Source organism: Mytilus trossulus, chromosome 1 (assembly GCF_036588685.1).
Source record: "Mytilus trossulus isolate FHL-02 chromosome 1, PNRI_Mtr1.1.1.hap1, whole genome shotgun sequence".
Lineage (NCBI taxonomy): Eukaryota > Metazoa > Mollusca > Bivalvia > Mytilida > Mytilidae > Mytilus > Mytilus trossulus.
Genome location: NC_086373.1, coordinates 75,941,322 through 75,956,635, shown reverse-complemented (window position 1 = coordinate 75,956,635; position 15,314 = coordinate 75,941,322). Strand labels below are relative to the sequence as shown.

Below are 15,314 nucleotides of genomic sequence, written 5' to 3'. Positions count from 1 at the left end.
AATTTCAAGAGTCAATAGGGTGAACGGATCATATATAAAATCAACAAAATGTACTACCGAAATGACTTATTAACTAGTCATGGTAGCTTAATTATTTGTGATTAAAATAAAATAGTAAAGCAAAAGGGTATTAGTCATGGACGAATTTCTTTATTTCCTAAGATATAGAAAATATATATGAACTGTGTAGAATATATCAAGATAAAATCCACTATGATGCTTTGTAATTTAATTTCTGTCATAGATATTGTAAGTAAACCTTGTATTCTGTAATATACGTGTTAATTTATTTAATTTGTAAATGATTCCGTCTTTTTAGATAAAAATGTAAACGTTAATGTTCTTATCAGAGTCTATAAAGTAAACAGATTTTTTATTTCACCTATCACTGACTAGATTATCAAAATAATCACTGAACAACTGCTAGATGTTTTCACTGTGTGATCGTATTGTAACTGTTTTGACAAGCCAAGATCAGATAGATCATATAATTACTCGTATCCGTCAGTCAGGAACTCGTGCTATTTCAATTAACTTTCACTCTGATATTAATCAACATTTCATTCCAATTTTATCTGATCAAAATGTTGCAAATTTTGGTTTAATATCAAGTTTATTTACATGTTTATCTCCCTGTGTGTTCTGTTTGCTGCACGCGAGTACTGTGTTACATGAAAATGAATTTCTACTAAAATCTTTAATAATTATTTTAGTTCATTATGTGTGTGTTTAATAGAAAAGGTATGCAGCACGACAGGAAGATTCAGCGCCAAGATTTTTTGCGAAGATCTCTATAGAAAAACAGAATGTCAACTCGGGGCATCAGATTCCAAAAGGCAGTCATTTTAAAAAAAAAATGGAATTTATTTTCATTTTTTTATGCAATGCAAATTGCAAAAAACAAATGAAGAGTTAAAATATAATATAAATATTTATTGTTTCTAAAACAAAGTCGCTACATATATCATTAAATGAAATGCTAGTAATTTGTAAACGCTGTGGAATGGTAAGCAGTGTATGCAATACTATAGTGCATTTTTTTTGTCAGTTTCAGATGTCAAGTGGCAGAAACGCTGTAAATAAAGGCAACAGTAGTATACCGCTGTTCAAAACTCGTAAATCTATGGACAAAAAAAACTAAATTGGGGTAACAAACTAAAACTGAGGGCAACGCATTAAATATAAGAGGAGAACAACGACACATCAGTTTGTTTTAGATTTCAAATTTCGAGATGGCTTTATTTGCTTTAGGTACTAAAGGAGATAGCGAAATATACATTTAGGCAAACAATGAATCATTTTTTCAATAATAATATCAATAAGTTATTTTTCTCCATAAAATTGCACCTCGTATATAATAACTAGAACTACAAATATCAGCCTCTTGTTTTTCTGTTTATGAATCGTTCAAATGCATGTCAATAATAATGATTAAACTGCCAGTTCTGATCATAAAAAGTAAATATAAATCGGAAAGAAAAATATTCTCATCACATTTGTCGTTTTTCGTCTACATCATCAAATGAAAAAAAAATATTTGAGAAGAAAAGGGATGTTTAAGTGTTTATTGTAAGATGTGTTATTAATTTGGAAGCCTTGCGATAAAGAAAAAAACCACATAATCTTAATTTACTTTGAAAGATCTATTCTGAATGGTAACACAAATGGCTTAATTTGACATTTTTATCATTTGATTTCTAGAGAGTGTAGCTTATCTTAATTTTATGCAGATAGATCGAAGAAATATATCCCGAAACATATGCTTAGGGTATCATATAATTTGATGATTTTCCAAAAGGGCGTGACAAGATCAATAGATCACCCAATCAGATATTAAACATCACTATAATCTGATTCTGAACATTATATTAATATAGTATATAATTACAGTCTTTATGAATCATACTTGAGGATTCGACTGGTTAGAAATTGAAGGTAAGTAAAAGTGCATGTATCAATCGAAAAACACATTTTTGTGTAGCTTTATATATACATTTAATTCAGATTTAAAACATATTTTTATTCAAATGCATATTACCTTTTGTAGCATTATCTTTTTAACTGTATGCTATTAAAAGAAAAAAGGCAGCCTCATTAACAAAACTTATTGTATTAATACATTTTTTTTATTAAATGATAAAATTGAGAATGGAAATGTAGAATATGTCAACGAGACCAAAGAGCAAATAACAGCAAAAGACCATATTGGGGATAAACTAACTGCTGATTACCTAAACGTCCAATGAATAATTTTACATCTACTTCCGATTTCAATTCATGATCATCGGGAATCATATATAGAAACCATAATAATAATTAATATTAAGTTGGAAAAAAACTTTATGAGTTTGTCTCTTCTATTGTCTAACGATTTTTCTTTTTTATTGTCATGTATATGACACAGTGAGTCTTCGCTATTATCTTATGTTTGCCTCTCCTATTATTCTACGTTTGCCTCTCCTTTTGGCCTTTTCCTACGTTTGTCTCTCCTTTTGGCCTTTTCCTACGTTTGTCTCTCCTTTTGGCCTTTTCCTACGTTTGTCTCTCATTTTGGCCTTTTCCTACGTTTGTCTCTCCTTTTGGCCTTTTCCTACGTTTGCCTCTCCTTTTGTACTATCTAATGTTGCATCTCCTATTATTTCGTCTTATGTTTGGGCCTCCTCTTGTCTTGTGTCCGTCTCCTATTGTCTTAGGTTTGTCCCTTCTAATATCCTCTGCTGGTCTTGCATATTATCTTATGTTGGCCAGATAAATGCCGGTCTTACTTATTGTTTATCAGTTTACATTAAGAGCAAATGAAGGTCTTATTCCATCCGAAGTTTAATGTCAAATTTAAAGTACATTTACAAATGCGTATTTAATGCAAATTTCTTTTTAGTATGCTGCACTTATACGTTCAGTGATGAAAATAAACTTTTGGTTGTATATTTTGATATATATATTATGTAATTTGATTTGAACATACGTATACTTTATTTTAACGATGTCAGGTATTTTGCGGTGTAACTGATTCAACCACTACTATTTTATGGATTTTCTGGTTCAAATTACACTTAGTATATGCAAATATTAACTATAATAGTTTTTAAACAAATATATTTTAACCTTTTTCATTGGGTTTTTTTAACAAACAAGTGATGCCTACAGAACACAATACTATATATAATGAATAATGATAAATATACTTTATATTTTAGTTGTAGCCATTACACCTAAGATGGAAGGAAATAAAATAATCTCTAAACTTGGATCAAAATCACTCAGAACACCAAAGTGTGCTAGATGTAGGAATCATGGCGTCGTCTCCTGCCTAAAAGGCCACAAACGATTTTGTCGTTGGAAAGATTGTCAATGTCCAAATTGTCTATTAGTGGTTGAACGACAAAAAGTGATGGCAGCACAAGTAGCCCTCCGAAGGTAAGAAGTAACGTAGTTATTGAATGTTACAGTAAAATTAATCGCTGGATCTTTTGTCTGAAATGTTTTGATGAAATCGTATGATCATATAATGTAATTGATTAAAAAAAATAACCAAAATTTTTGATATATGAGTTTGAATGTCCCTCTGGTATCTTTCGCCCCTCTTTTATATGTTATAATGCATGTCTGAAGAAAACCAAAATGGACCATATGTATATTCCCTATTCCTCGGGAGGCCAAAATTTATGAATTGGGTTCGTGTTGCTTTTTCTTTAGTTTTCTATGTTGTGTCATGTGTACTGTTGTTTGTCTGTTTGTCTTTTTTCATTTTAAAAGCCATCATGGCGTTTTCAGTTTATTTTCGATTTATGAGTTTGACTGTCGGTATCTTTCGTCACTCTTTTTTATTCAGATATGAATGTGAGGAAATATTTTAAAAACTATGCATGGTACAAATGGTATCCTTATATGTTATCGGTCAGCAAACACTTGTAATTTTGCAGTTTCAGAGGCAAGCAATATTCAGGTTGTTTCTTGAATTGTTGTTTGTTTTCTGACCTTTTAAAAAAAAATTTAAAAAAAATCGAAGTCTTGAAGTCAAAATGAATAACAATTGTATTAATTTTATTACATAAGTACAATCATTTCTATGTTATTTGGTCTTTTGTTGAGAGTTATCTCATTGGCTATCATACCATATCTTCTTATTTTTATAAAGAAACATATACCTTAGATTTATTCAATTTTGATTCTTTATTTATAGATCATTGTATAAACACTGTATACCAAATAGAACATATTAAAACACTTCAAAGATCAAATAAACGTGTTCCCTATCATCTAATCAAATCGTATTTATTTGTGTTATGGAATTTAACATGCTATATCTAATTATTTTGTAAGATCTTCAATGAAATATTATATTCAATTTCTGTGAAGTAATAAAGTCGAGCACGCCCTTTTGCTATTTGTTAGTATCATTTTCACTAATGTTTATATTGATATATTGTGTTACGTATCACAGTTCTTTTGTGTGTCTATTATTTTTTTGATTGATATCTTACATTTTGCATCGATATATTATTTAAGATTGTATACTATGTGGTTTTTTTCTCCTTTAAATATGTGGTCACATCACATAAGAATGTGTTGTACCATGTATGTAATATAAGTTGTATTTTAAAGCTACAAATTAGTAAATGCACATGAATATATATACGTTACTTTAAAAAATAAGTAGATATTTAATGCAGATTGCTTTGTTAACTGCAAATGCAATTTGTGTCTTTCTTTATCAATATTCCAAACATTATAAAGCATCTCCGATGGTTTAAAATATTGTACCTTGACCGAAAGCAGTGTAAAACTTAAGGTTCCACTAAAGTCAAAATATAGGACACTTCATAAACATCTAAACTTTGCCTGTATTTTTCAACCTATTATGAATAAAGTCATAAACTATGAAAACATATGTTCATTTAAACATACTTTACATATACACACAGTGTAAATTGTAAATAAACTTGAAATTGTTATGTTGTGGCCAAACCGGTTCTTGGGGTAAACACTAAATTTTCAAAAAAATCTGCAGGCCTGCAAGACGACTTAATTTGCTTAAAATTGGTATGGATGAATACTGTAACATGTAATGCAGGGCAAGCTAATGCTGATTTGTCACATACATATGTTATAATTCCAATTTCTGTATTGTACCTTCCATATTCGTTCACTTAGATACATGAAATTAACTGAAACTCGAAAATCAATACATTTTATAAAAAATCAACAATGGCTTGCCCTGCATTACGTGTAATAGTATTCGTCCATACCAATTTTAAGCAAATTAAGTCGTCTTGCAGGCCTGCAGATTTTTTTGAAAATTTAGTGTTCACCCCAAGAACCGGTTTGGCCACAACATAACAATTTCAAGTTTATTTACAATTTACACAGTGTGTATATGTAAAGTATGTTTCAATGAACATATGTTTTCATAGTTTATGACTTTATTCATTATAGGTTGAAAAATACAGGCAAAGTTTAGATGTTTATGAAGTGTCCTATATTTTGACTTTAGTGGAACCTTAATACTTTGCTACGCTAGCTCCTTAATTTTACAAACCTGTGCGTGGCTGCGTATTTAAACATCCAGCACAACCAAACAGACGCTCACATTTACTGTCAGTCTGTTTTCGATCTATGAGTTTTAATGTCCCTCTGGCAACCCTCTTATATAAATTTTTACTGCATGTCGGGAGAAAACCAAAAGGGACCATATGTATATTCCGTATCATTCTAGAGGCTAATTTAAAAGTTTTTCATGCTGTTGATATAAGTATAAAGTAATTGCTATTTGAAATGTATCTTTTCCCATCGTTTAAATAAAAAATAATGTGTGTCTCTTTCGTTTTCTGCCTCATTTCATATATATCCAACTAAGTGCATGTATTAACTAAAATAATTCTAAAACTTATTGTTGTTATTTTTCTCATGATCTATAAATGTTGTTGATATTTACATGTACCAAGGTCATGGAGAACATCGTATCTAAATGATTGATTGCCTACATGTACGTGCATTACATAATTGATACAGATAAATTATTATTATTTACATGGTTTCTGTGGCTTTCTGTTTATCAACATTAGTAAATTTTACTATCAAAGTAGAAGGTTCACAAGGGAGAGATCTGCATGCCCAGTTTCAATTGATTTAGATATCGCCAAAAGTACAATACTGTCAAATTTGGAAATAATGGAAGTACAATATACATCGGTACCGTAGTCGCATGAAATACCTCGCTATATAAGATGAGATTTTCGGGATGTATCAATTAGAAATACGTTAAAAGAAAATCTAGGGGTTTTCTATACGATTACGGTCCTCAACAATGGACAAGTGTTTATACATCATATGATGCTGTGAATGCGGACATTTGTCTAAAGGTCCATAGTACAACTAGAGTTGATTCAAAAGAACATACAGCAAAAAAAATATACGTCGAAAGAAATAAGTATTATCTGAATTCTTACTTATAAAGTAAAAAGTGAGGCTATACTCAAGTTTATCATGGTGGGAGTACAGTCATGGTTACTAAAATATACGTATCAATTGTTTTTTAGTTTTTAATATTTTCCCTGATTAAAATTCATCAAATACATTGATTGGTAGATAATGACAAAGTAATAGACATAGAAAGATAGATCAACTAACGGATCATTTTTAGGAAAGCATGCATTACCTTTTAAAACTAAACTGTCTTTTTTCTATTTCTGTACAATTCATTTCGACGTAGACAAAAGGAAACACTAAATATAATAAATGATAAATCGCACAACTTTTAGAAGCTTTATATATTCACTGCAGGCACCAGTCGACAGAGTCTCCAAAAAGAGTAACACAGAAAGTTGTGAATGCTACACGTGTGCTTCAAGAAAGGAGGATGATACACAGAAGCCTACGGCATCTGCAACAACGTGTTGTATCACGTGACATAATTTCAAGTATGTTGGTGGAATAATTGATGTTTCCATAAAGTTAAAATGAAATGATTATTTACATAGGCAACAATGGTATTAAAGTAAGAACATGTGTTAGGACTGCAAATGAGACAACTCTCCACAAAAGACCAAATTCCATCTATAGATCATCGTGTGACCTTCAATAATGAAGAAGCTTTTTGATTTAGGGTTCTTGGTTTTCCCTTAAAAAATCCGATGAAAAAAGTATCAAACTCGGAAATTCTAAAAGAGGGACGAAAGATACCAAAGGGACAGTCAAACTCATAAATCTAAAATAAACTGACAACGCAATGGCTAAAAATGAAAAAGACAAACACAACAGTACACATGTCAAAACATAAATCTAAAGAATAAACAACACGAACCCCCCCCCCCCAAAAAAAACTAGGGTTGATCTCAGGTGCTCCGGAAGGGTAAGCAGATCCTGCTCCACATGTGGCACCCGGCGTCGTGTTGCTTATGTGATAAGAAATCCGGTAAAACCTGTGTGTGTTATTAAAACTACAATGATCATGGTGCAGCTGCCTTTTTTGATAGAAAAATGCATTTAAAGGATATTTTAGTGTTCCGGAAATTTTCGAAATAGTATGCCATAATGTATGAAGAACACTACTTACTTTATTTTAGGCCGAAAATGTGCGAAGAATCCAAAGTTCTTCGCACATTTCTGGCTATTTTTAAACCAATAGCCAATCATTTTTTCACTATTGATTTTTTTCTAGTAAAAAGGACTTCAGAAAATAATTTTACTTTTACCTTTTAATTATTATATGCTAAAACTGGGTGGCACCAGTCATCTTTATTTGCTTTCTTTTAATCGTATTGTATACTACTGTAATAAATAAAGAATGACGTAAAGTGGGAATCTTAAGAGTAACACATTCTAGGAATATAAAGTCTGGAGATTAGTTAAAGTGCAGAATACTTTTTAGTATAGGTTTTGTGGTAAAATTTATTTTGATGAATTATAAACTGTTATATATATATCTGTTCATATGTGGGAAATTAAGTTATATTCCGTATTAACATAAAATAAATTCATTTGTGGAATATTCTAATATTATACTAGGAAAAATGTCAATAAATATTGAAAAAGCAAAGGGAAGTATGAACAAAAGAGACGATAGGTACGGAAAAGTTACAAAGTACTTTATTTTATTTTTTACTTTCATTTCAGATATTAATCCAAGAATTTTTCAAACAAATCCCACGAAAAACAACGACAAAATACTACTAGATGAACGAATAAGAAGACGACGTTGCTTTGCTGATAAAGATTTGGATTCAGCTTCGGTTGGAGTAATAACAAAATTCACTGAGCCAATGGATACAAAAAGAAATGATTCAAGTTTGAATTTCATTAAAGTATTTCCATCAAAGATCAGTATTCTTCGTCGTATGTTTCCTTGGAGCAATTCAAACATTTTAGAATTGGTATTACAGAGTTGTCATGGAGACTTGGATACTGCAATACATCACTTACAACTTACAAATTTAAGACAACAAGAACATACAGACATCCGTAGTAGTATCAAGAATATCAACGCATATATTTTACCTTTTGATAACAATCTATTTACAGGAAAAGATGGAGTTCCGGAACAGTCTGACGGTGCTATTTACAGCTTAAAATTTGGAGCTTTTACAAGATATGCCAACCTGTCTGTTAAAAAAGAGGAATGTTTTGACAATTCTAATTTTAATCGCAGATTAAACTTGGATTATTTAAAAACTGAAAAGCTGAAATCGAAAACTGGTGATTTGAAATTTTCTATTGCTTCAATAATTGGCGAAAATTAAAAACAGTTACTTATAAAAGTGTCAAAGGGTTTTACTACGGGTTCATATTTGAATAATCGATTATTGACTACGTGTTCACATTTGAATAATCGACTATTGACTACGTGTTTACATGTCAATACTACGGATAATTGACAACGTGTTCACATGTGAATACTAAATTATTGACTACGTCTTAACATTAGAATACGAGATTATTGACTGCGTGTTACCATTTGAATTCTCGATTATTGAAAATAAGAAATATACATAAAAAAAACTATTACAACACGAAACGATATTTTTTTTTATTTATGACTTAAAATTTACAAGTTTTTCCTGAACTGTTAGGGCACTTGACGGTACATTGTACACATTGCGTTTTGCAACTTGAATGACATGACAACATCTGGAAAATAAATTTTCCACCACAACCTCTGATACAGCTACTGGAACTATCTATACAATTTCTGATGCATTGGTCAGTAGCGCATGCTGTGTCTCCAAATAAGCTCAAAACGACCATACAAAAGATTGTAAAGGCGATTTTCATAATAAGCTGAAAATATCAAATTAAAATAATTCTGAGAGTCATATGAAACTTCAAATTAAAAAAAAATATGCATAATTTTATGGTGTTTTTTTCATAAATAAATGGCTTGTTTACTTTAAGGTTATAAATTTTCTTGTACTCTAAATAAAGTTTACTTTGTGATCCAAAGTAATTATAAATGATTCAATTTTATAGTACACTCCCCAACTCGGTGTAAATTTTTCTTTCGCCTGGCATGAAAGGCTAAATGAGCTTTTCTAATCACTTGGCGTTCGTCGTCCGTTAACTTTTACAGAAATCTTCTCTAAAACTACAGTGCCAAATTTAACCAAACTTGGCCACAATCAATATGGTTGTCATGACTAAAACTCAAGCAGAGATAAAAAAAAAAGAAAAAAAAATCACGTTAAGATTTTTCTGCCCTGAAATTTTCCGACGAATCAGATGACCTGTTGTTGGATTGTTGCTCCTAAATTAGTAATTTTAAAGAAATTTTGCTTTTTTTTGGTTATTATCTTGAATATTATTATAGATAGGGATAAACTGTAAGCAGAAATAATGTTCAGCAAGGTAAGATCTACTGTACAAATAAGTTATCATGACCAAAATTGTCAATTGACCCCTAAAGGAGTAATTGCCATTTACAATCATTTAACAATTTTTGTCAATTTATGTAAACTTTTACCACAAACGTCTCCTCTGAAACTACATATACATGTATACACGTTCAACCAAACTTTGCCACAATCATCATGGGGGAACTACAATGTAATTAAAAATGTTGCCGGTAATCCTGTCTGCCAACCAACGGCTTAAAATAGGATATAGGGATAATATGCAGTTTTTGGCTTATATTTAGCTTACAAGCATTTAGAACAAATATGACTAGGGTAAAAATCTTCATCAGGTTTAGATCTATCTGTTCTCAAATTTTGAGACGAATCAGACAACCAGTTGTTGGGTTGCTGTCTCTTAAATTGAAGGAAATTTTGCAGTTTTTGGTTATTGTGATTGTTATTATAGATAAAGATAAACTGTAAACAGTAAAAAATGTTTACAAGTGCGATCTATGAATAAGTCAAAATATCCAAGATTGTCAATTGACCCCTTTTTACGAAGTTTTTGCTCTTTTTTTTTTTAGTCAATCTTAATTTTAGGCTTCTAGTTAAGAAAATGTGTTCGATGACACAACTTGCATTTTATTTCTCTATTCTACTTTTAGCTACGGCGGCCATATTGGTTCGATTGCAACCAATATGGCCGCCGTAGCTTAAAGTAAGTATGGAAGTAAAATGCAAGTTGTGTCTATTATCTTGTAAACTGCTATGAGTAGAAAAATCTAACGGGGACAAAAATATTCAGAATGTTGAGATCTACTCACTGTCTCTTTTCAGCAGCACGGTATATTTGAAATATTTGTGTTTTAACCTTGAAAACTTAAAATGATAATTGGGATGAATGCATTTAAAAATCAAACTTGATCCACACAGATTCCTTTTAATGAGTAGTATTATTGTTGCATTATTTCATGCATCAATTAAAAAAAATATCAGGTGAGCGACACAGCCTCTTGTTACTTTTTCTGTAGGATGAAATGCCCCCAAATTATACCCATAACATTTTCTATAGCTTACCTCTTGAGAATACAAGTAAATTTCACTACAGTTTAGAAAATATAGATAATGTATACGCAAAAAAAAACGGATTTGAAGTTATGTAATATCAAACCTTTGCCTTTGGCAATTAAAGATTTTACAATAACAACTGAAGGGCAAAAGGTCAATACCACACCTACACAGAAAATGTCACCAAAGTCCTACACAAATTACGACTGAATATTTCTAATGTCACAGATAACAATTATTTCTGATAGTTTTGATTATTAGAAGTTAAATATTGCCTAAGGGTCAAAACATCACAAGACATTTTAACCCCGCCACATTCTGTATGTATGTGCCTGTCCTATGTCAAGTAGTTGTCGTTTGTTGATGTGTTGCATATTTGTATTTCGTTCATTTTTTGTACATACATTAGGCCGTTTATTTTCTCGTTTGAATTGTTTGAATCGAGGTTTTGCGTCCAAAATAGGTCTTGAACTTGACATGATAACTTGGAGAGAATGTAGAGTTGTCTCATTGGCACTGATACGACATCTTCTTATATCTATATACACTACAACGCTATCTATTAGTCATTCTTTCGGTGTGTGACCTAGCTCTAAATTAGGTCTTGAACTTGACAAGAGAACATAAAAAAGAACACTACAATACTATCTATTACTTTTTCGTCATGATACCTCTCGATAATCGTTGTTTTGATGTATTTGTAAACTTATTTGATTTGGAAACGGGTAACATTGAAATAATTAGATATTTTTTGTTTTTGTTTCGTCTTTAAGCCATCTATAGCACATACTTTTTTGGCAAAAAAGGAAGGTGTCCTCCACTTCAGCGTTTTGGACATGCTTGCAATATTGCAAAATGGTTGCAAAGTGCCACTTATGGACAGTTCAATTTTGCATCAACTCAACATCAAAGCAGTTTTGCAATTTGCATGTCGGATGTCGGTTGATGCATATGGGAAGCCGTTTAACTATTCTTTCTTCAGTCTAATATACTTTACAAGATATCTTAGAATTATATCCAATTTCTTATAAACAAAATGAAATCTTATAAATATTTATAATTATATTTATAAGATATGTTAGATACCTTGTGGAATTTATCAGAAATCTTATAAAAGCTAGATTATATCTGATATCTTATAAAAGCTAGATTATATCTGATATCTTATAAAAGCTAGATGATATGATATTTTATAACGTCATGTGATCCCTCAATTATTGTGTGTTTTGACTTACCTTAATGTGTCCCTTTTAGCTTGATTTACAAGATTTGAACCTGACAAACTAATGTCGCCTTACTTAATGCAAACAATACAGTAGCCTTTGGCCTTAGTTAATATTGCATGGTGTTTAATTGTAATTCATTTATATGTTTAGGAGTTTAGTATGGCCTCCATTATTGAGCAAGTACACAGTAAATTTGTTCAGGGGACAACCGAAGCACGTCTCGGGTGCGTCATTTTCTCACTGTGTTGAAGACACATTGGTGGCCTTCGGTTGTTTTTTGCTCTTTGGTCGGGTTGTTGTCTCTTTGACACAAATCCCATTTTAATCTCAATTGTATTAATTGTTTATCAAACTGACATGCACATAATTAAATGAACTAGAAATACTTTTTGCAACATTTGTAAAAAAAATAATAAACTTTAATTTAAAGTTAAAACTGACAAGCTGTTCCTGCACGGTTAGGGCACTTGATGGTACATAATATGCATTGAGTTTTGCAGTTTGAATGACAAGACAGCATCTGAAATATGTCTTGTCCAGCACAACCGCCGATACAGGCACTGGAACCAAGTATGCAGTCTAAGGTACATTGGTCAGTAGCGCATATTGTGTCTTCACACATGTTCAAAATAACCAAACAGACGATCATTACGGCGAGTTTCATATTAAGCTGAAAAGTAATTAAAAAAATTACACAGATATAATTTATACAATAAACACATCATAGATACCAGGACTAAATCTTGTATATACGCCAGAAGCGCATTTCACAAAAGACTCATCAGTGACGCTCGAATCTAAAAAAAGTTAAAAAGGCCAAATAAAGTACGAATTTGAAGAGCATTGAGGACCAAAATTCCAAAAAGTTTTGCCAAATACAGCTAAGGTTATCTATGCCTGATGTAGAAAATCTTAGTTTTAAAAAAAATCTAAATTTGGTAAACAGTTTTAAATTGATAAATATAAGCATGCCAATGACAATTCATGTCAGCACAAAAAGTACGACTTTAAGGAGTTGAACAACAAATATAATGTAAACTAGAGTTAAACTAATTAATGAATTAATTGTTGGTGTTAAACGCTCTCTTAGCAATATCATTATAGTCATTTTATGTAAGTGGAGGATGCTAGTCTGCCCTAAGAGAACCAAAGACTTATGGCAGGAAAACTTGCATTCATAGTGTCGAATGTAGCTTCTACGTAGTGGAGTAGTAACTTGCTAAAAACGGAAATACGCACACATAGAATCATATTCAAAACAGTGTGGTCCTGGCCATTGATTGACGACCTAAGTTATCACATTGACTGGGACAGATTAGGTGAACGTTTGTCGGTAACAATCACTGCTCACTATATGTACTTGTTAAAGACACTGAATTTGTGGGGTCACCAAAGGTTCTCAACACCTAAATAAAGCAATTCGAAAAACGAATCCGGAATAATACGATGTGTTGATTTATATTAATAATATAAATTAAAACATAAAGGTTATTCCTGAATAATTTTTCGAATTATTTTATTATTAAAGGCGTTTAGAACCTTTGGTGACCCCACAGTTTAAATTCTATAAATATAAGTAAGAAGTGAGCAATGGTCGTTACAGACAAACGTTCACCTAATCTGTCCCAGTCAATGGGATAATTAAGGTCGTCAATCAATGGCCAGGACCACACTGTTTTGAATATGATTCTATATCTTTTGTCTATACATAGACAAATAAGCAGATGTAGGCTTTCACATATACAGACAATACAGTGGCTATTGATTTAACTGTTGCGTGTCAAATGAGCTCGAGGCACTCGAAATTTGGTGCATCCACTCCTATTAGTTTCATGTGATTTGTTTAGAATGGAGAGACTACCACCTCTTCTTATAAGTTCAATACAAAATACATCCGAACAAATCAGAAGCATATCTTTGACACTTCATGGTGAAAGTGACAGAGCACCATTTTCTATAGTGTTCACAAACAAAGACGATACATCAAAAGTTTAACTCTACAGTTAGACGAAACACTAAAGAATGGAACAAGCTACTGCCCTAATATGTTTTAAATCCACAGATGTATGTGTTGTAAGTGCCAATGGGAAAACTCTCAATCCAAGTCATAATTTGTAAAAGTAAACCATAATAGGTCAAGGTACGGTCTTCAACACGGAGCATAGAATCTTCGTGTTTTGCTTATTTAGGCTATCGCTTTTGTGCAGTTGTTTAACTATTAAAAATTAGCACATTTTAAGTGCAATTTGATATCCTATACGTAAAAAATAACACTTAAAAACCTACCTCTTTATATTGATATTCTTTATCACATAGAACATATAATTATTTACATAAAAGAAACCAAAATTGTTTATTTATAGAAAACTTCGCCAGTAACCTTCACACATTCATTAAAATCCGTTTGATAATTGCGCAGAAACAAATAATGCCTTATCGTTGCGATGACATCAATGGTAAACATGGTCTTAGGGCAAAAATATGACATGAGAGCATGCACACTGAAACACTATCTCTTACATCGTCTATGGTTGTTTTTATTCAGAAAAGCACCCAGTAACTTAAACAAGACGTAAACATGTATTTCTTTTGTGAAAAGGGACACATGCAAAATTTAACGAACTCGGAACCTTTCTTTTTCTGGTTAATTCTCATTGACATTTATCGCATGTTTCCATTTATTACACATGTATGTATGTGTCTGTCCCAAGTCAGGAGCCTGTAATTCAGCGGTTGTCGTCTGTTTACCTGTTACATATTTATTTTTCGTTCATTTTTTTACATAAGTAAGGCCGTTAGTTTTCTCGTTTGAATTGTTTTACATTGTCATTTCGGGACCTTTTATAGCTGACTAAGCGTTATGGACTTTGCTCGTTGTTGAAGGCCGTACGGTGACCTATAGTAACTGTTGTTAATTTCTGTGTCATTTTGGTCTCTTGTAGAGAGTTGTCTCATTTCAATCATACCACATTTTCTTTATTTTATAATTAGTAGATAATTGAGATATTTTATGACCAGGTCCCGTATTCACAAAACTATCGTAACTCTACGACTGTCGTAAGGTAAGGTTTACGATATCGTAAGTTGTAACTTGTATTCATGAGATATTGTAAATATTGTTGTAGTCTTACGACTGCTCGAGGCCTGTCGTAAGTTGCAAAGTTACTATCGCAAATATGGCTCTTTATTATAT

General features: G+C 31.6%; 1 protein-coding gene and 1 long non-coding RNA gene across 2 annotated transcripts; one reads left to right on the top strand and one right to left on the bottom strand.

Moving 5' to 3' along the window:
* The first annotated feature begins 3,201 nt into the window (after window positions 1-3,201).
* Window positions 3,202-8,934, top strand: LOC134710082 (doublesex- and mab-3-related transcription factor dmd-4-like). Its single transcript, XM_063570268.1, has 3 exons — window positions 3,202-3,417; window positions 6,784-6,920; window positions 8,116-8,934. Exons 1-3 carry the CDS (start codon window positions 3,218-3,220, stop codon window positions 8,736-8,738), a joined length of 960 nt encoding a protein of 319 aa, XP_063426338.1. The 5' UTR covers window positions 3,202-3,217; the 3' UTR covers window positions 8,739-8,934.
* A 64-nt stretch (window positions 8,935-8,998) lies between these two features.
* Window positions 8,999-11,020, bottom strand: LOC134710090 (uncharacterized). Its single transcript, XR_010106092.1, has 2 exons — window positions 10,905-11,020; window positions 8,999-9,276 (listed from the first exon to the last, which is right to left on the bottom strand). It is a non-coding gene; the product is annotated as an uncharacterized LOC134710090 (long non-coding RNA).
* Window positions 11,021-15,314: the final 4,294 nt, after the last annotated feature.

Excerpts from the sequence above, each read along its gene's own strand:
- LOC134710082 (XM_063570268.1), top strand. The coding sequence starts at position 3,218 with ATGGAAGGAAATAAAATAATCTCTAAACTTGGATCAAAATCACTCAGA. Across the intron at positions 3,418-6,783 it reads GCACAAGTAGCCCTCCGAAG|GCACCAGTCGACAGAGTCTC; the intron begins GTAAGAAGTAAC and ends TATTCACTGCAG. Across the intron at positions 6,921-8,115 it reads ATCACGTGACATAATTTCAA|ATATTAATCCAAGAATTTTT; the intron begins GTATGTTGGTGG and ends CTTTCATTTCAG.